The sequence below is a fragment of the Plectrocnemia conspersa genome, unplaced genomic scaffold (genome assembly GCF_051122295.1).
Source record: "Plectrocnemia conspersa isolate PC_06_02 unplaced genomic scaffold, ASM5112229v1 ptg000002l, whole genome shotgun sequence".
NCBI classification, from domain to species: domain Eukaryota; kingdom Metazoa; phylum Arthropoda; class Insecta; order Trichoptera; family Polycentropodidae; genus Plectrocnemia; species Plectrocnemia conspersa.
Window position 1 is genome coordinate 14,132,519 of NW_028277166.1, and position 22,544 is coordinate 14,155,062.

The following is a 22,544-nucleotide window of genomic DNA, read 5'->3' on the forward strand; positions in this document are numbered from 1 at the left end:
ACATTCTAGGTGAATTTTTTATCTAATGCCCCATTTATTATTAACGTATATATGTTAATAAAATAAATTATCCTAAGATTTCCATTGTATTTTAAGCGTATAAAATATTAAAAATTTATTGAACACATGGTCGTTTTCATTTGGCACTTGTATAACATTTTATGTATAATTGTGCTAATAAAATATATGTTTGATGATTTAGTTATTGTATGATAAATATGGGCTTCGACAAAATGTATCTACTATAGAGTAAAAACATTATTAAGATAGCAAGTTTCATGATTTATTAATTGATTCTCCCCTTTACTATAATTTTAATTGTTATATGTGCATATTTTAAGCATGAGTTTTATTGACAACAATTAGCCTATAATTAGGTTTATCTATTCACTTCAACTTATTTACTTTAATATAAATACCAATAAATTAGACTTGAATATTTTTCGTTCGCTTAACAAATAAAGAAACTCTTTAGTATTGTCAAGATGTTCTAATCTCTATATTTCATGAAGAATCGAGAATAGTTTCTATATCGGTTACTTTAAATTCTTAACGAGTGCTTTCGAGAAAAAACTGTGTACATATATTGCAAAAGAAAATCCTTGAACTTTAAATATTTGCCCAATTATAGGAAACGATCATGTTTGAACGAAGCCAGTATCGTAACACGAGAGGATGAACGAGTGTGAGATGATTTTGAACGAGTTTTTTCATCGATCAAGGTCGAAACGAGCAGGACAAGAATTTGAAAGTGTCCAAAGTAACGTGACTATTGTCCCGATTCTTTTTATAGCTAATACCTTAACAATGATGGTTTTTTCTGATATATAATATGTGATCATCCGTGGGCGTGGATTGAAAATTTATTTCCCCATACAATTTCTAAGAAGCGAAATTGTGACTTTTTTTCTTTAGAACGATCTCTAACGAACATGAATATGTAAACACAAGAAAATCTCCGCAACGATTACATCACTTACACCGAATTGAATAGCAAATAGATTTTTTTACTCTGCCAGACTCATTGTATGTCCATATGTAATTCGAAAATCTATGTCAAGTTCCATTCATATTCTTCTTTGCTTGTATGCATTTATGTACTATTAAATATGTTATATAATACAAGCTTATAAATAAAATATTTTAATAAATCAATAATATATCTTATGTAAAAGTAATATATTTTTATTCAGGAAATAATATCCTGAAACTAATATATTTTTAAATAGAAACATATCATAAATTGTAACTAAAGTTTTTATTTATTTATTTATTCATATTCAATTATTTTTCTTTGAAGCTTATTATGAGATCATCTTTACAAATTTACATTAAAATAATAATCATTTAATACGTAAAAAAATACATTATGGTAATTACATTTTTTTTGTAAATTTATAAACAAATTGTATAAACAAATACTATAATATCAACAAAATTATTAATGGAACATACATATATAATTATTTACCTAAGAAAAACCACTTAAAAATTAACATGAACTCTAAAAATATTTGATATTTAAAAAGTATGTTTTGAATAACCTTTGAAATTCGATGTACCAAATTAATAGAATCATTAACACCTTAAATTTTATTGAAAAATTATAGTGTATCATAATATAATCAAATTTTATATTAAAGTTTTATCAAAATAAAACCGGTATTAAAAATTAAAATAGTAGTTATTAAATAATTATTTTATGAAATTAAAATTATTAGTTTATTACAATAAAATTATACCTAAGCGTAAATATAATATGCATAAAAAATTGACAAATATGAAATTAGATGCACTACAATATATAGATTGTACTGTAATACAATATATTTTTAATTTTTTTATTACAAATCTGATCATCATGACTTACTAGGTTTTCACAATAGGTAATAATATATATTAAACAAACAATAAATAAGCAATCAAACTTAAAAAATATAATTACAAAACACTTGTGCACTTATGCACTTAAAAAATATAATTACAAAACACTTGTGCCATCACAATATTTTTTTCCAGCTCCTCATAGCTATCGCCGAAAACATAATTGTATTTGCCAAGCGTATTAAGAAGCTGCGTGATTCGCGAAGAGAAGCGTTCTCAAACGCTGACGTCCAGGCCGCAACATTCAGGAATAAGGAACGCGATCGCGACTCTCTAGGGTACTTAAAAACTCGCAGACTTAAGTCACCGAGCATTGACGGCAGTTTTAAAATATAATATTAATAAATTGTAACTCAACGCTCCTATACTCCATTTGCGTTAACACAGTCAGTTCAAGAGCTATCCATTTCATCGATATTCATAATTGAGATGGTAAGTTTGGATTTACGACCTTACAATTAGCTCTAAAGCACGTTTTACCTATATACTTATCATTACTCTGATTGATTAATAAATATAAAAAATATAGTAATAATTTGATAAATGGATGTTTATTGAAATGACTATTACTCGCTTTACTTCACACTATACAAGCGTAAGTTAAAATAGGTCTGATTAGTTGTTTATAGACAAAGTTAGCGTACTTTTTCTATTAAATATTGATTTTAGAGCCGCAGTGGCACCAACTTCTTTTGAACGGAGTTCAGTTATATGTTTGTTGAATACACAGCTATTTAACGCTCACTCTCCATTCATTATTATGTCCTTGTTTACTCTTAATGGGTGCAGACAAGGGTTATCTATGTTTCGTAAATATTATTGGTTCTGTATTTCATTTCATAAGGTTTTCAAGGGATTTTTGTAGTTGAGCTGCAATAGTTTTAATACCATAAGAAATAGTTACTCCTTCAGCGTAAATTGATAATTTAGTATTTTTTTAAATTTAAATATCATTAGTATATAGAATGAAGAGAAGCGGTTTAAGTATACTTCGCTGAGGTACATCAGCTAGTATTTTAAGCGGTATCAAAAATGTATTATTTAACAAAACAACATAGCATCGATTCTTAAGTTAAGACAATAAAATGAGGATAATATACTAGAAAGTTCCGAATTTTAAAATTTTATATAATACATTAATCTGTAATGCAATACTGTATCAAATGCCTTTTCTATATCTAGCAATAAAAGTCCAAAACTTTTTTTCATATTGAAATTCGCGGAAACCAAATTGTTCATGAATGAGCTATTAAGCGATTTCTTTAATCGAGATAATATGATTTAAGTGATCGGGCAATAGTGAATTAATATGTTATTTGCTATGCCAGGTTTTTTTATCGGATACATTTTTGCTGTTTTCCAGATAATTAGGAAATATCTAAAAGATAATCAGTAATTAAATATTTTAGTTAAGTACTTAAAGCATACAAATGGAAGGTTTTTAATCAATATATTGTCTAATTTAGCTATTTCTTAAGCCTTTATATTTGATAATCGTGAGACACAATACTGAGAATTGCTGATAAGCCGAAATTTTTAAAGATTTTTTTATCTATTTGAGATCTACTTGCTTCTTTAATTGCCCGGTCCACTTTAGTTTGGTTTTTTTGGTCAATTTTGTGTAAGTTGATAAGATATAGAAATGGCCTTCTGTTAGTCATATTGTTTGTTCCCGAATTCGTCATTCTCCATATTGAATTTTCTCCCGGTTGCAATGCTTTTAATTTATGCGACCACGAAAGGGTTTTAGGGTTTTGAATTTTAACGCAAATTTTATCAGTTAGTTTGTTAATTACAGTTTTAAGTTAAAGCAAATTTATTAATATGCCATTTTTTTCTCATATTATTTTTAATTTTATTAAGTTAAATTATTTCTGGAGTAAGTTCTATATTATTCCAAATATTTTTACGCAACGAAATTGATGATATTTTTCTCTGCTTGATCATGGATGTTAAACAATTAATATCATCGTCAATAGTTTAAGTGTCATTTGAAGTATAATTTTGTCCACTAATCCGAGACTAGACTATGCTGCTAAATCGCTTCCAATCATCCTTTGTATAATCAAAAATGACTTCAGACACCATCTCGACTTCACCATCCAACGTAAAGAACACTGGATAGTGGTCCGAATACAGAGTCTGGATGCAGTGCATATATAATTAACAGTGTCGTGCGCTTAGTAGAATAATGCGTCGAGGATTTCGGAAAATTTACAGTAGTGTCCGTGTCGTGTAAATAATTAAATATTAATTAATTGGATTGTTTCGCATCAGAGCAATTCCAGTACATGTCTCGCGTTGAAGTCTCTGGTTGATATCACAGATTCTCCAAGACTAAGCACAGCATCAAGGTCGCCTCGGAGCAACCCATCATTGGGAGAATTATACCTCGCGACAATTATTATTAATTTATTATCGTGTTTAATTTGTATCACGACTATTTAATTTTTTTTACGAATATCGCGATATATAGTATTTATTAGTAATTATATTGTGTATGATTTCACAAAATATTTTTACAATTTATAAATGTTCGATTTATTTGTTCATATTTTTATAAGACACGAAATAAGTATCTAAACTACTATATATCGAAATCGTAGCAATCTCATTATATTATGTAACCATGGGAAATATCTCAAAGTGATATTGTACTTGACACACTGTGGTTTCATTGACCTCTATTAAATCATTAAATTTCAACTACTCCCTTTGAGCTTTTCCACGAATATTGCACAACCTTAACAATGCAAAGATACGAGACTGACTCAGAAAGGTACTCGGACTGATATATTATTATACGTAAATTTTAAATATAATTGGTTTTACCAAGTAAACCAACAACGAAATAAGTATAAGTAGAAATATCAATGCAACATATTATAAATTAAATAGTAATACATATTAATTATTTTATATATAATATTTGTAAAATGAACTTGCGATATTCTATGACTCATTGTTTTTTTTTTGCGACGGGTGCTTAGATAATTAAGTATACTTACTGTGGAATATTTATTTGCTAATACAGTTATTTTCACATTATTTAATTAGCGACGTTTCAATAGATAATATGTAGCCTTTACGACATGTCGATTCAATTTCAGTCAAAAATCATATGAGAAAATATTTTATGTAACAAAAAATATTTCGTGCATTATAATTAAGACAGTTTCTAATTTTCAATGTAATCTGACTATCTTTCATATCTAAATAAATTTATAATACAATAGTTTTATGAATACATATAAAAAACTGCATCTAAAGAGAAAATATGATTTATTGATATTTTTATTTTTTTTGATTTAATACTTACTTGTAAACATTCGTAACTTAAAAGTTAGTAAATTTTTAGATTAATATTATAGTTATTTATTTATTATTTTCAAAAGCATATTTTTCAAAATTATGAATATAAAAATAATATTCTTAGCCTTCTCCAATCCAAAATCGACTGCAATCTTCTTAAAAATTTCAAGTCGTCCATATATAATAAAAAAAATAAGTGATTTATTTCTGTCGCTATGCTATTAATGAAAAATAAAAACTGCAATAAAATCAAGTTTAATCTTAGTAGTACTAAATTGTTCAGAAAATAAGTTTCCACAAATCGACTTGTATATTATATGAAGAAAGCTATAATGAGCCGATGTTTCTCATCGGTGAAATAATATAAGATAAAAAAATCCGCAAATAATCGTGATGATATTTATTTTATAGCCTTTATGTTAGAAAATCTAAGCACTAAAACAAAGTTCGTTTGGTGTTTTTCGCAAGCGTGAAAACATATTTTTTACAATTACAATTACAATATAATATGAAGTACAACAATGTATTGTGAAAGTTAAAAAAAAATAGTATTAATGAGGAATGAAATATAATATTTTTTACTAATTAATTTAATATTGTAACTAAAAATTTTTTTCTTACTTTCATCACTTATCAGGATTAAAAAATCGATAAAGTTTTTTTAACATTAAATTATAATACATAAAAATACAAATAAATGATATTGCGTGTAAAGAACCAATGTTATATTTGCAAACTATAAATCGTGGTGTAAAATGCATAAATATTTTCAATATATAGCTACTCTTAAGTGTAAATTGAATTATTACTCAATAATGGTCGATTCACAGACAAACTGTGAAATGATATTATAAATATCCTGTTCTTTTCATGACTTTATCTAAGTATACTTTGTCTTATGATGATATGCGAATGATGAAGTTACATTTTGAATGGTTGATTTAAGTTACAATGTTATAAAAATATACTGATGTATATGTTTCAGTATAGAATTTTAATTCAAAAATATGATTTCACCATATAAATATTATATAAGATATTTTTATTATTGTGATTGAGAGAGACTCTTTTGCATCCAAGTACCCATATTTAATCTTCTTTGTATCTGAAACAATATTTTGACTCGCACGTCTACTACCGTGTTCTAGTAGACAGTGATTTTGTGTAAAACGTATTTTACATACACATGTATGTCACAGTATGTGTGTGCATTGTCGAGGTTGAATCACTTAGCGACAATGCGTTTCTGGTAGGGGCTCATAGTGCAAACAAAACGGTCCCGTATAAATATACCCGGGTGCTCCTTGCGCTCAAGTTGTCATCAAAGTGCCATCGCTGAACATACATTCATTCATACCGCTGTACTTGTGACACACGGTTCAATTGCGACAATGTGGTTTTCAGGATTCTTGTTCTTGTGCTACGGACTTGTCCTTTGCTCTGCGGCTCCCCAGGAATTGGTCAGGTCTGCTGCGGAACAACAGACTCCTGTTCCAATCATTTCCCAATCGGAGGACTTTGACGATAAGGGTGGATACAAATTTAGGTAAATAGATATACATATTCAGAAAAAAATATATAAATTATATATATAAAAATATTAAACTCATTAAGAAAAATTAAAAAGCTCACACAAATGTTACAATCTTGATTTTTAATCACTACAATTTTATAAATAACACATGCGATTAAAGTGTCTAATTTTTATATAAGACGTTTTATATATGATATAAGACATATATTATTGTTTTATATTTTAATTTATTTATTATATTAATAATATTAGAGCAATAAACAATTAGTATATAAATATTTTATAAAGATTATTATTAATGAGTATTTAAATATTTTATGACATTTATTAAAAATGAGCTCATTTAAAAATACATATGTATTTTGGCTCTACTCTTAAAAAATCGCATACGTGACAAATTTACTCTATTTCGAACATAAAGATACAAAGAAACAGTAATATTTTTTGTCAATAAGAAAAGCCTTTCTATGCGACGTTTTCTTTTCAAGACTATATTCGCAAACGTTTGTGCCGCAAAATTTCCGCATTAATGTAACTTGTCTAAAGAATAATTGCTTTAAATTATACAACTTTATTTAATTTTAGCTACGAATCCGGAAATGGAATCAAAGTCGAAGAATCGAGCTACAATAAAATAATTCCATTCAGAAGGACAGCTGAAAATGCAGATTTAAAGGACGCTCCAGACAATTTGGAAGTTCATGTCCAAGAAGGATCTTATTCGTACATTGCTCCCGATGGCTCCACAATCACTCTCAGGTATTTTATATTCAATAAATAAATTTATATGTTAAATACTCAATCTTATTTTTTTAAATGTAGATATATTGCTGATGAGAATGGCTTCCAACCGATCGGTGATCATCTCCCTACACCTCCTCCAATTCCAGATGCCATAGCTAACTTGATCGCAGCAACCAGAAACATCGAAACGATACCAGTTGGTCAATCTTCGAATTTATCTCCAGTCAGTGTGCCATTAAGGGAAGAGCAGGCACCCAGCATCGACATCGAGCAATGATGATACAACATTTGAATAAACATTACCACTGCCCCTAATTATAAGTTTAACATGTATAATACATTATTATATTTAACACGAGATTGATAAGACACGGTTATGCTTTATGTTAAGTCTTGTATGAAATGTGAGTCATTATATATTAATTGTGCCATTGTGTGTCGAATAAAAATATTTTTTATATATATACAAAACATTTTTTTTTATTAATAAAATAATAAAACTCTTTTACGCAATTGATATGAAAAACGGATTTGATGAATTAATTAGCGATTTTCAAGCAACGTGTGTTATTTTTTACTTATGGCTATAAAGTACTCTTACAATGACGGCGTATGATGTCACAACAAAACAGACAATGGTCGTCTTCATAACTCGACAATACTCTTCACGAATAACAAAATCGACTTATTAATATTTATAAATATTTGTTTTTTTCTCTCTTTTTTATTCAAATCGCGCACGGCCGCCTCTTTGTGCTGCAAAAAATGTGAAACGCTCAATTTTCCCGGAGAGAGAGTGCATGAAATTTGTTACTCAACAATTTTCACTATTTTTGTTCTTTGAGTCGCTGAAATTTTAGATTACAACATACGGTCACATAAGGACATGTAAGCCATTGCAGTAATTTATGTAATAGTTTTTTTTTTGATAAAATTATTCATCAATAATAATAAATCATTGCATTGGATGTATTGTACAAATTGTAAATTTCTCCTATTTACAAGAGGAATTTGTATGCATAATTAATTTGATTATATATTGCATGAAAGTTTATGAATAGTTCATCAATAATGCGTTTAAATAATTAATTTAATTCATGTGCGGAAACATTAAATACGTTGCTAATTATAATTATTTACTTACCTATTAAAACCACTTTTTTGTAAATTTCCGGAAAATTTCAATAAAAAATATTTAATTTTGTGCTTTTTTCTAAATAATTATTTAGCTAATATTTTTTTTTCATACTTAAAATGTTAATATGCATAAATTCAAAATAGTAATTAAAATTAAAAAATCGATTTACGAATGACATAATGATATTATAAAATATGTCTAAAATTTATTTATTTGTTAATAACGTGGTAGAGTACAAGAAAACAATGATGTTAAAACACAGTAATGATAAAAAGATGATTAACGTTAATAAAAAAACACTCTGTAATAATATGTAATAATATGATCTAAAAGATGCGACATTTTTAATTAATAAAAATATAATATTAGTCATTCGATAAGTTTATTAATATTTTATATCCAATTTATATTGTAGATATAATAAATTTTTTATTTTATTTAATTTATACCTATTTATTTACCTTCTAATATGTAATGTATATTTTTTACATGAATGAGCTAATTTTTAAATATTTCTCATTCCAATAAGTAACATTCTACATAATATATTAATTTTATTAGAACCTTCTATTTTTAATTATTCTTATTTTTTTCAATTTATGTGTTAATATTTTTAATAAAACAGATATACTCTACTATAATAAAAATACAAAAATTAAAAGATTATGATAAATAAAAATAAAAATACAGGATTTTAATGTTTTATTGTGTAAATAGCTATTAAAATAAAATACTTGCATTTAAAAATATATTTTTATTAGGCTTGGATATGGCAACAAATTAAATGGTCAGCACGGTATTATAAACAGTAAATTTTTATTTTTAAATGTACAGTAACTTTTTAAAAACAACTAACTGTGTAAATAAAAAAGTCTATTAAAACGATTTATTTCATTACCAATTATTAAAAGTAAGTGCGCAATTTGGAAAAAAAAATTTAGTTGTTTAGAAAAAACTTATTGATGAGCCACCCATTACAAATAAAACAATAAATAATTTTACAAATAAGTTAAGTAATAATATATTTTTTGTAAAAATAAGCAATTTTTTTATTTATTTAATTTGTTCGTAAAAAATGTATTGCCAAGTTTTACTAAAATTTATAAATTATGCTTGTTCTTAATATAATCATTTTTTAAGTTGTTTAATAGAGCCTTCAATTATTTTACGGCTTAATTGAATTTAGTTTTGCAGCTTCTTAATCTTTTAAACCAATTAGTAATATTTGATTTTTTGATTCATATAAAAATATTGTAGTATTTTTAAAGAATAGTTTATAATCAATTTTTACTAAGCAATTTATAACGTATAAAATAACGCACAACAACACTGTTTAACAATTTATTGAAACTTCTGAGCACTTAATATAATTACTGGTCAAAATTGATAAGCCAATTAAAACAAGTCTTTAAATATTCGAATTAATTTATAACCTAATAAAAATATGTTTGAAATCTGATGCATGCGTCAGCCCAATGCGTTACAACAGGGTAAACACAATGAACAACCACAAAGTAAGTAGCTAGACACCAGACTGAAATCAAACTCTATCAGTGACATTTATTTTATTAATATTAAATTATCGTTATATATTATTTTATATTATTGAGTACTTTTACGCGCGACCCAGCTCAATTATATTTAAATTATTGTTAACGATATTAATTCATGAGATACAGAAAAATCAATCATATTAAATTGTTAATCTACAAAAAGTCACATCTTATTGTTAGCTGTAATAATAGTATATTATTAATAAAACATATGTCCCTCATTTGTCTTACTACTTGCTTATAGGTGATAATTTTGTTTACCTTGTTGTGACGCATTGGGCTAACTCCTGTCATGCTTCAATATAATTTCATAATGAATACATAACATAAACTATAAATAATGACTTATCTTCTAGTGATAGTAGGCATAGCAATTATTTCTTTAAATATATTTTTATTACTCAACTGATTTATAATACAATAATTTAATAATATAACAATTCGATACAATGCCGGTAGTTGCACAACTTCATTGTCGCAAATCATGAATCAAAATGGTACTTTATTTAGCTTTAGATAGATAATGAGCGTATTGTGTCGGAAGTGCATTTTCTTCAAGTGCATGCCAGGTAGCACACAGCATCACAATGGATTATATCACATCTTCAACACACGCGTATGTAAATGAATACGTAGTTTCGAAAGCGGACCACCATAATTCTATCGGTGACGAAAGATATCCAAGATGTCTCTGGATCGTCTCGCTGCGTACAAAGGTGTCGGATCGATACGGAATTAATTCGATCTCATCGGTTTCGAAACGTCAAAATTGACTTTCGAGTCGATTTAAACGAAGCTTTCGATGCAGTTTTTACTAGCTTTTTATAAAAGATAATGGGAGAGAGTTTGAGTTACAAAGAAATAAATAAACGCTCCTATGAATCAAATTCTTGCTAGAAAATACCATGTAATTTCAATTGATGAGAAACGATTTGAATGTCACGAAAAATTTTTTTTATACACGACAGTATACGAATAATAATAGTAATGTAATGTAAATGTAACTTAGGCAACAAATTAACTTGTAATCAAATTTAAACTACTTTTTAAAACTGCATCATACAAATATCAAATAAATAAATAACTAAGCTAACTCAACTGACAACATTTTAATTTTTATGTTTTTTTCGAAGCACCAGCGATAATCAAATAAATTTAATAAATACGCAACTTTTATATCATTTTTACACGAGAAATTGGCGTAAGAATAAAATTTCTCATCAAAGCGATTATTTAAGTATGTTGCAATTACTTATAATGTTTATGTACTTATTTTATTTTAGATATGATTAATTATAAAAGTAATATATTTAAAACTATTTAGCAATGTTTACAAAGTTGCACGTAACATTAAAAGATACACACATTTAGCCGTTTGTAGATATTATTATATACTCTCATCAACAAATTTATAACTATTAACTTACGTGAAAGTTGCTAGTTCTATAGTTAGCATTTAAAATCATAAAATTCAGTACCATACATGTAATATTTTAAACATTATATAACATACAATTGTATTCACTTAAATTAAGTAATTATAAAAATTAAATTAACACTGTTAAATTAATCCTCATAAAACAACGATACGAACACTTTTATTACCATACACTCACAATTGATTAAAAATGCTGAATCATTGATTATACTAATTCATTGATTATAATAGAATTAATTTGTCCTAATATATTATATTGGGAGTTTTTTGATATAATTTTTTTTAAATCTATCCTTTAGAAACCTTGATTTGAAATAGTAACAAAGCTTTTGCTTGTGTTCTGAAAAATAACTAAAAATAGCTTAAATTTATAAGCAAATATTTATTCGAATATTTGTTTTTATTAATTGATTATTAAAATTTTAATAAAAAATTTTTTTTCAGATATTAATATAAACTCTTATTATGTGAAAGTTTTTAGTGTTTCAGTAAGTATTTTTTTATTATTTATATTACGATATTGGAATGTAAATAGAACATCCTATTAGACGCGTCTCTATATATTTATTTATACAAAAACTAATTTATTTGTATAAAACTAATAATTTAATTGTTTATAATAATTTACTGGTTTTTGTATTATTATTATATCTGCTACTTTCAAAGAAGAAGGAAAATATTCCTAAAAGACAATATTGCCTTAATATGGTGTTAAATATAATTGTGATAATTTTCATTGCTTTTTCCGATAATTCTTATTATAATTTTCCTGATAATAAGTCAAATCAACGCATTTTTGGATTTAAGTCTATTAATAATATTTGTTTTTATTTTCTTAAGTTTAAGTCTCTTAATTATTGCATTCGCTTAATGGTGTGCTTTTATCTGATATGCTTTATGTGTAAATACCTCCTTCAAGTAAACTTCAAAGGTATCAACATTTTCTTTATCACTTGTTTCTGATTAGCTGCGAGTATTTTATAAATTGCTTGAGCTTTTTCGTGGCTTTCCACAACGTGTAATTGGTAGTTTTCAAGGCCGACAAGTTCTTCAAGTAATTCTTAATATAATCATTTTTTAAGTTGTTTAATAGAGCCTTCAATTATTTTACGGCTTAATTGAATTTAGTTTTGCAGCTTCTTAATCTTTTAAACCAATTAGTAACTTTTTGCGTAGCTTACGTTTTTCTGCTATTTTTTGTTAATATTACAGGGTCATCTCTTCTCTTTTATTTTGTACTTACATTGGGTTAAGCTTTCCAAAATGCAGTTTGAATTGTCAATGGTAATTTTTTGACTGCTTGTTCTCTTTTTTCATTGCTTTTGAAGGGGATGTTTAATTTGATAATTTGGCATAAGTTTACTTTGAAATAATTTTTATAATTATATAAATTCTGAATTAGGAATGTTGTTTGTGAACTTTTTTTTTTGCAATTTTACTAGTATCAGCAAATGATACGATGATAGTTCGAAACTAGAATTCGTTCTACCTTTATGCCTATATCAATATGCAAAGTCAATAAAGACAGGTATTTTTCGTTACATGTTGTTTGTTTCGTGAAAATCCACCTCAAGTTATTTTCCACTGCCGCTTCGAATAATTATTTTTATTTATTCTTCTATAATCTTAATTTATATGACCAGTAAGCATCTGAAAATAATAATTTAAGCACATTTTTACTTTTTTTTTTATATAGAAAAATGTTAATGTATTTTTTTTAGCTATTTTTATTAAAAATACATCTTATACTTTTGTAAGATGTCTCTAGATATTTATTACCAAACAATTATGTTATGTTTAATATACTTTTATAGTTTACAGTTCAGTACATTTTTTATATATATTTTCAGAATGCAATTTAGATACAATTTTTTTATATATGTATGTATAAAAGATAATTTCAAAAATAGACATAGGTGCAATTGTATACATACACATTAAATGCACAATACTAATTCATAAACATTTACATTGTTTAAAATCGGTTAAGTTATACAATAACATAAAAAAAGAAAAAAAAATTAAGGAAAAAAATTGTATAAAAATATACAATATATAAAATATAACACATACAAAATTTAATAAACCTAACCCTGTACCACGAAACTAATGACATTGCAATGGGTTAACTGTATCAAAGCAAAATGTGCTTAGGAATTTTATGTTTGTATTTTAATTTAAGTTTTCTTTTGTCGTAATCACAGATTTTTGAGATTAATGGTTTTGCATGATCTCGTGAGATTTTTAGTATTTTTACTTTGATAATAACAATATTATTTAATAGTAGGAATTAAATATCTAGTGTAGAGTTTTATAATGCTAGTATAAAACGGTGTGTTACAAATTATTTTTATAGCTTTATTTTGTAATACTTGAAGCTTATTAAAATTACTAATACTAAGTGTAAGTTAAAACAGATCTGATGAATTGTCTATAGACTAGGATTTTATTTTTTATTGTAAGCGCGCTCTTTTATTATTAAATATTGATTTTAGAGTCGCAATGGTGGCGAGCCCTTTTGACCGGATTTCAGTTATATTTATACAGAATTTAAGTCTGGAGTCCAGGTGTATACCTAGGTATTGAACGATCTCTCTCCATTCAATATTACGCCCTTGTTTACTTTTAATGGGTGTAGGAAAGGGTTGTCTACTTTTGGTAAATAATATAGTTTCTGTTATATCTTGATTAATTTTAATAAAATATTTTTCAAGGGATTTTAACTGTAGTATGTTGTAGACCATGCGAACTAGTAAGTCAGCGTAAGTTTAGTACAATAAAATTTTGTATATAACTAGCTAATTTAATTTAAAAAACGTAAAAAAAATGGTTTCAATCAAGGATAAGTATACCTAATATAATGATTTTCATATACTAAATCACTGTCGTGCTAAAATCAAACTATTTAAGTAATTTAATATATTATAAAATTGATTTAACATATATACGTTATGTACCCAATGACTAAAATAGTGAAAATCTCTTAAATCAATTAGGTTTACATAAAAAAACATTTTGTTGTAGATTTTTCCTCAATGCTTTATCCATAAAAAGAACTTTAAATAACTTATTTTTTTATTAACCAGTTATCGGCAATATTAATTAAAGATTATTTGAATAAATAATCTTTAATTATATAATAAATTGCTGGAAATAACTAGCATATATTTTTATTTATATACATATTTCAATACTTAGTCTCTATTTATTTATAATTATTTTAAGTAAAATAATAACATATTCTTATAAACGTAAGTAATAAATTTAATAATATGATACATTATGGTAGAAGTAGTTTAAAAGTCAAGGTTGTCAATATATTTTTTTAAATTAAACGATTTTAATTTTGGTGAGAATAATAATTACGTATTATTGTTAAAACTGTATATTGTTATTCCACGTTTTATTTTTACGGAATTAACCAATTATTTAAAGCACTTTTGATTGTAATGTAATACTCAGATAACATACAACTGTCTATAAATAATATTACTAAATATATATATATATATATAATAAAAAAAACCTAGATGTGTCAGTAATTATCATCAAATTATTTTATTTTTGCCACGTTTACGAAATCCTTGGCGATATATGTATGTAAAAGAACAGCATACATTTGAACATTAGTATCCTATTGTGTGCAATACAATAACGTATTATGTCACGATAAAATCAAATAAACTTTTTATCGTAATTACGCAATATACTTTCTTGATCGTCCGTGTGCCATCTTATTAAGAACGTGATCCAGTCTGTTTTGCCGCAAGATCACTGGCGCTTGTGTTATATTAGATCTGAGCTGCAATTCCCCAATCGAATCAAGATTGTGAATAAGCTAACGTAGGCTAGAAGCAAACAGTTTCAAGTGCCGCTCTCGACCGAAAGTTGTTGCTGCATAGAGATTTCGACGCGCGGTAAGGCGACGGGCGAACTCGGTCGGGGTGGGGTTATATAAAGTGGGTTGTTTATGCCCAAAGAAAGCAATACACATTCGCCTTTCACACGGATAGCATATAACGGAGCAGACTTGTGCCTACTTCCGGTCTCGATCTAATTAAACAGTCAGTGTTACCAGCGCGAGTGACAAGATGAAGTTCCTGGTGAGTGTTGGTGAATTAATAATTTAATGACCGTGACACTTAAATGCATTCACGGTCGTTTTCGATTCAATTGCTAATTAATTCAATATAATAAAGCTTTCCTTAGACTCTTAAGAGCTGAACTAATTACTGATATTTTTAAAAGTTTAGCTTAAAGCTTATCTTTTAAGACAGATCTATTCTATTAAATGTATACCTGCGTTAAAATTATAGTGCTTTAAAATATGCTATATTTTGAACGTTCTAATAAAAAATAAATATATATTCATACAAAGATATATTTGGATTTATAATAAATTAAAAATTATAATATATTCCAGGTAGATCAAATTACTTTATAAAATATACGAGACACGCAAAATAGATTATCTTTACATGTATTTAAAATAAATATACTTGTATTTATTTTAATAAATCAAATGGTTTTTCTTATTTCGAGCTACTTTTAAATGTTCACTTTATTGATTGAAAGATATTTCTAAATTTAAAAAAGTGTATAGAAAACATAAAAATGTCTATTATTATATATAAATGTTATATGAGAATTAATCAGTTTTTAGATTCAATAATACTTTAAATACAGAAATGATATTTAATTAATTAGTACTACTATTTTTGTATATATGTTATTGATGATATGTTTTTTTATATCGAACCGATATTTATGGCAATTTCTCATTCTTACATCACCCTAAAGGTCAGTTGCTCAAAGCTTGATACGATGAACTTTGAATGGGCCATATATGTTATGTAATAAACATATATAGGAAATTTGCAATAAATAAACGAGTTAAAAAGGTACAGGTCAGCCTAAAAATAAAAAAAATGTTCGCTTCGGTTTTTTTCTCGTCAATTTTTCTCTAGTTGAAAAGGTGATGAAAACAATGCGTGGGAGATGAGCTTTATTGCGCAAAGACGTTTTAAATAATTACAAAGGCGTGCTTCAAATGCTAATCTCGCGGATATAATATGTGTGCAATACCTTTTTGCGTCATTAAGGAAAAGGTAAATACATTGCAATTACTTTCTAGACAATGATGCAACGAAGCGCAATTAATGAAAATAGTCATGGGACTGTATTTGCGAATATATTTTAAACATATATGAATGAGGCCAATCAATATTGAATATTTTAAAAATATAAATATTACTTGATTTTATAATATAGAAATGATTATTAAATAAAATTCTAAATATAAGGTTACACGTACATACATATTAACTTGTTGTTATAAAGCCTAAAATATTATTCTAGAATATTCTTTCATTTTTAAAACTTGTTTTTCCCACGACCCTGAGATCAGGATTTGCAATATAAACCTTCTCCCAAGATCATACGACTTACACATGCTTAAAAATTTTATATCAATTTTAAAAATACTCACGCGTATAATAATAATAATTACTGAACTTTATATGTAAATTTAATTATTTGTGAATTTGTCACATAGTAATAGTCGAATATCACATAATCTAAATCAAATCATGTTATGCTAATATTATTCTTAACATATTCGTTTGAAACTTATATTCTTATTTTTATCTAAAAATTACATTCAACGAACTGTTTTTTTATGATTTTTATAAAATATATGTATATAAGAATTTTAATGTGATACATGATTTTTTTTAAGAATACAAGTTAAAAACAATGTCATATGTATTTTTTTTAACAAACTAATAGCTTATAATAATAAATGGAAAGTTGTTTTATTATCAGCTAATTTTTATTTAAATGTCTCGAGTCTATATTAAGATTTTTTTAATTCGCATTTTTATAGCCTAAATATTATATGATCCATATACTTAAAAATGTAATCTAAATCATCATCAGTGAAAGCAAGTGACTTTATAGTTTCATTATACGAAACACAAAACATTATGCCTTATCATAGATCGATGTCTCGCATAAGATCATTGACTCTTGGATCATTTCATTCATATGACCGCCGGCAACTTTCGATTTTGTCTGCGTTCGAGATTCGGCGTCGTTATGTATTGCCAAGAGATATTACTTCATCTCAGAGTCATCTCTGAGCGCATTCACCTTACCGGCTCACTTCACCCAATAACCTACATTCAACAGCCGGTCGATAATCTGCCTTTAAAACAACACACCTCCTTTAAAACAAATACTTCTATGAATACATCAATCATAATGGCATTTGAAGTCTTGTTTAAAATTAGAAATTTAGAGTAAAATATTTCTTTTAACATATATTATATATTCTTGTTTATTTGTTAAATACTTTAAATCTTACTGTGCTTAAAATACTTTGCTCGTGACATTGCAACATGAAATTATCAACAAAAGAAGCATTCCTGTCACATTAAGCGACTGCTCTTATTATGGCAAAGGCATAATACATTCTCGCTTTAAATGTGCCAGACAGGATTGTATTTTTTAAAACACGTTTGATTGCACAGTTTTCGAATCTCTTAAATATTTAGTAGAACAAACCTTAAGGATTAGTTTATGATTCGCCAATTAATCCGATTTAGAGAACATAAAATAAACTAGATATCTGGATCGTTTTTTCATCCATTATTTTCGCTATTAAATAAAATAAATTTGCAGCAACTATCATCATTATTGAATATATTAAAAGCTGCAAATATTTCTTGTTTTAAAAGCCACACTTTATATGTATTAAATATATATCGCAAATATTTTTTTTTATGAATAAATATATGTTATTGATTCAATTATATATTGTTGTAATTTTAATAATGATCTAAATATAAACCTAAAAATATATTTTAAAATACACTATAAAATAACCCAATTTATCGTCTATTCATCGCCTTCAATAAAAAGTTGTACAAATAAGCCACAATTAGCGATTCATTAACGCATTTTTATTTACTTATTTTTTCACAAGCTGTCAAAACAAAATTGATTTTTTTTATAGTGCTTTTATGATTTGAAAGTATATGTATACTTAAAAATGTATTACAAAATCAGCACTCAACTTATAATTTTATCTATATTCCAGATCATTGCTACAGTGTTTTTGGTGGTTGCTTGCAATGCTTTGCCACAGAGGCAAAGACAACAGCAGCAACAGCAACCACAACAGCAACAGAAGCAACAGTACGATCAACAGTACCAACCTTCAGACGCAGACTTCAGGCAGCCGATTCAAGTAGCAGATTTTAGTCAACAACAAGACTTCAGACCAAACGCTGCTCAACAGCACGCCCAAGAGTACAGGCCGAGGAATTCTTCGGAAACGACAACTTGGATACCCATCATTAAGTTCGACAAAGAGCAGGAGACAGACGGAAGTTACAAAACGGCGTAAGTTTTCACTCACTTTTAGTGATGTAAATTTTTTCGCTTTATCAATAATTATCGCTTGACGTCGATGACAATGCGCTGTTTGGTCACATATGCTAAATAGCTTTCTAGCCGAAGATTATAAACTTTCGTGTGACGGCAATCTACATAAACGGGTTAAATAAGAAGTGGAGATGAGTAAAAAACGCACACGTAATAATCATTTTCACTTTTTTGTGTCGATTATGTCATATTCAGGCGAATCTAAATGTCATAAATTATGACACACGCGTGGGTCACGAGACAGCTTGACGAATCGACACCTATAATAGTTATATAATAAACAAACACACGTTGAACTAATCCACATATGAAATATGCATATGATTAGATATTAGTTGATTCTAATAGCATACTTGATGATCTTATTTTTAAAATAAAGCAAGCAAATCTATAAAACAATATTACAATAAGCTTAAAATATCAATAAAAAAATAAATATTGTAATTAAGATTGAGCTATTTTTATAATTTAATAAAACTCATTTAATTAAATATATTAATAAAAATTATTTTATCTACAGCCATTCTCTAATTTCATCTACAATTGATTTATAAATAAATATTATAAATATTTTTAAATTAAAATTATTAGCAAATGATAATTTTGTATATGATTAAATATTAAAATTATATTCCATATAATTTATCAATCAATTATAAACAAACAGTTATAATTGATACGTTTTAAACTTATGTTGGGAAATTGCAGTTCTATTTTAAACATATGATATAATACATAGGAAATTTATAAAAAGATAATATATAATGAACCTCTACATTTATATTTTATTTTTTAAAACAATCATAGCAATGACTATTGATAATCTACAAAATACTATTCATATATTAAAAATACGCGTATATTACAGAAATTATTTTAATATTTAACATCATAAAACATAGTCATTATTATATATTTTTATAGTAAAACATCTTTATTAATAACTATTCATTGACATTGATTTCTATTAGCATTGACATTAAATAATAATTAACCTTATGATACAGTTATGAAACTGGCAACAACATAATCGCCGAAGAAACTGGTTTCCTCAAGAACGTAGGCGAATCCGACAGGGAGGCTTTGGTACAGCATGGTTCATACTCTTATACATCTCCGGAAGGAGTTCTCATCAACGTAATTTACACTGCTGATGAATTTGGATTCAGAGCACAAGGAGATCATATTCCAACACCTCCACCTGTATCTCCTGAAATCCAAAAGGGATTAGATTTAATCTACGCCGGAATCAAAGCCAATCAGGTACATATATCAAATTAAATACTAAAAATAAAACATATTTTTTAACAATTATTATTTTTAATTCCAGGAACGTTCTGCTTTGGAAGCAAAAAATGATCCAGAAGGCTTTGCCAAAAAACAGGCCGATAGAGCAGCTTTCGATTATACGGGACAATACTATCAACAATAATACAGCAATTAAACCTTATTCTATGTGAAAACATTACATTTTTTGATATTAAGAATCGTGACATTAATGTTGCCATTAAAATAAGTACTATTAATAATAATATTAATTATTTAATAAGAAATAAACTCGCCATTGTAATATATTATTATCCATCTACATTGTGATTTTCTTGTTTTTCTCTTCAATTTTCATTTATATTGTTGACTAGTATTTTCTCAAAACATTTTTTACTTTATCTATCGTGTGTTACTTTATTTTGTCAATTATATTAATTGACTTAAACTATCACTATTTCTTTATAAATTCTGTTTTTCTTATCTAATGTAAATATGTATTTTCTCATGATTATGATGAAACTTGATAGTAGGAAAATAAACTATTAAAAAAACTAAAGTTTTTTTATTTCAATATTTATATAATATACATATAACCAAATATATATTTTTTATTGAATAAAAAATATCTGATATTTTATTACCAACACTAATTAAATATTTTATGAAAAACCTTATAATTTAATAAAGTAAAATAGATAAAAGCTGTTATTAAAGAATAGATATTATTTTACTTATACATGAAAATAATTATTAATTAAACAACAATAAATATTTATTATCTTATATATTGTATAATTATACTAATTATATAAATAAATACAACAAAATTGCCTTTATATTTTTTTTATTAATAAATTACTATGTAGAGGTTATAGTTTAAATCTAAGAAACTTTAAAAAATAGTTATTTATTTAAAGGAAAATATTACTATTTTTTAAATATAATAATTATAAATTATATATAAAATAGATATTTTAATTTTAATTTATCGGTCTTGACAAATTTTCATCAGCTTTTTAAAGACGCTATTTATATCTAAGTATACATTTAAAATAATACACTTTATGGATTTTCATGGGAATATTATTGCAACACAGCGCAATCCTCTTTTGCAGTGTTCGATCACACGCCCATAAATATCTCCATTGTGGCATTAAATACAGTGTGTCATATTGAGTGACTTTTAGAAACTAGCCAAGATGGTATGACCATCCTCATTTACAAGCACGCTTAATGGCAAGTTCGTGTCGTCATTGCATTCCCAGGAAAGCAGTACATAGCCTTTAGTCCTGTCTCCTATAAGCGTCAAGGCGAATGCTAAATAATTGGCTTTTGGTAAGACTTCATATTTTCATAAATAAGTTATATAAATTTCTTGGAAATCAATAATGCATTAAGTCGATATTCATTACCGTAATTAAATATTGACTCAATACATGCAATATATTAAATATGTCTATTTATAAAATTAATCGCATATAGTTATATAACTATAAATGAAAAAAAGGAAAAAAATTGCATAAGAAATTTTAGATTTGCATAAATTATTAGATATCTAGTTATATTTTTTTTTTATTTCACTCTACATCAAAAAAATAATTTTATCTAATCAGTCTTGATTAGATAAAACGATCAGTAATATTTATAATATATTGCGAATTAATAGCTTTACTTTAAACATACATACATGTATAAGTAATTTAAATTAAATTTAAAGGTTTAAATGTGATTTTTATATTATAATAATATATTACGATTTTTACATGTATCAGTTATCTATTTTAATACAAGCACTTGGTCAAAATATAAATTAACATTTAAAACCAAAATCTTACAGGTTTTATAAAAAAGATCCCTCAACAATTATTAAAAATATATACTTTTTAAAGCAAAATAAACCGAAATTTAACAAATTTAATAAACTGTTTATAACAGGCATTTTGCTACTTCTCTAAGATTCGAGCTTGGAATATTAATTGCATTTAGCCACTGAAAAAAATATTGTGCCATTTTTTTCTATGGAAGATTAATATAAAAAAATCCTTTCTCTGGTGCTGTTGCGATGTTAGGGTTACTTTCTTAAAAATATTCAAGAAAGAAATATTTTTTTGACCCTAGTTCATTTTTTTTAAATTCGAAGAGAATTGAAAAAATATTGCTTGATAACAAGGACTATGGATTGTCGTATTAATTTCGGGTACTTGATCAAAAATATTGTCCTAAAGA

General features: G+C 26.2%; 2 protein-coding genes across 2 annotated transcripts; both read left to right on the plus strand.

Moving 5' to 3' along the window:
• The first annotated feature begins 6,505 nt into the window (after nt 1-6,505).
• On the plus strand, nt 6,506-7,945 carry LOC148237782 (endocuticle structural glycoprotein SgAbd-2-like). Its single transcript, XM_088204049.1, has 3 exons — nt 6,506-6,742; nt 7,316-7,489; nt 7,553-7,945. Exons 1-3 carry the CDS (start codon nt 6,588-6,590, stop codon nt 7,749-7,751), a joined length of 528 nt encoding a protein of 175 aa, XP_088060175.1. The 5' UTR covers nt 6,506-6,587; the 3' UTR covers nt 7,752-7,945.
• A 7,620-nt stretch (nt 7,946-15,565) lies between these two features.
• Cpr49Ah (cuticular protein 49Ah) lies at nt 15,566-20,621 on the plus strand. The gene is made up of 4 exons (XM_088204038.1): nt 15,566-15,706; nt 18,703-19,007; nt 20,057-20,312; nt 20,380-20,621. Exons 1-4 carry the CDS (start codon nt 15,695-15,697, stop codon nt 20,479-20,481), a joined length of 675 nt encoding a protein of 224 aa, XP_088060164.1. The 5' UTR covers nt 15,566-15,694; the 3' UTR covers nt 20,482-20,621.
• The last annotated feature ends 1,923 nt before the right edge of the window (nt 20,622-22,544 follow it).

Coding starts and splice junctions, on each gene's coding strand:
- LOC148237782 (XM_088204049.1), top strand. CDS start 6,588: ATGTGGTTTTCAGGATTCTTGTTCTTGTGCTACGGACTTGTCCTTTGC. Junction 6,743..7,315: donor AAGGGTGGATACAAATTTAG/GTAAATAGATAT, acceptor ATTTAATTTTAG/CTACGAATCCGGAAATGGAA. Junction 7,490..7,552: donor GGCTCCACAATCACTCTCAG/GTATTTTATATT, acceptor TTTTAAATGTAG/ATATATTGCTGATGAGAATG.
- Cpr49Ah (XM_088204038.1), top strand. Junction 19,008..20,056: donor GACGGAAGTTACAAAACGGC/GTAAGTTTTCAC, acceptor CTTATGATACAG/TTATGAAACTGGCAACAACA. Junction 20,313..20,379: donor CCGGAATCAAAGCCAATCAG/GTACATATATCA, acceptor TTTTAATTCCAG/GAACGTTCTGCTTTGGAAGC.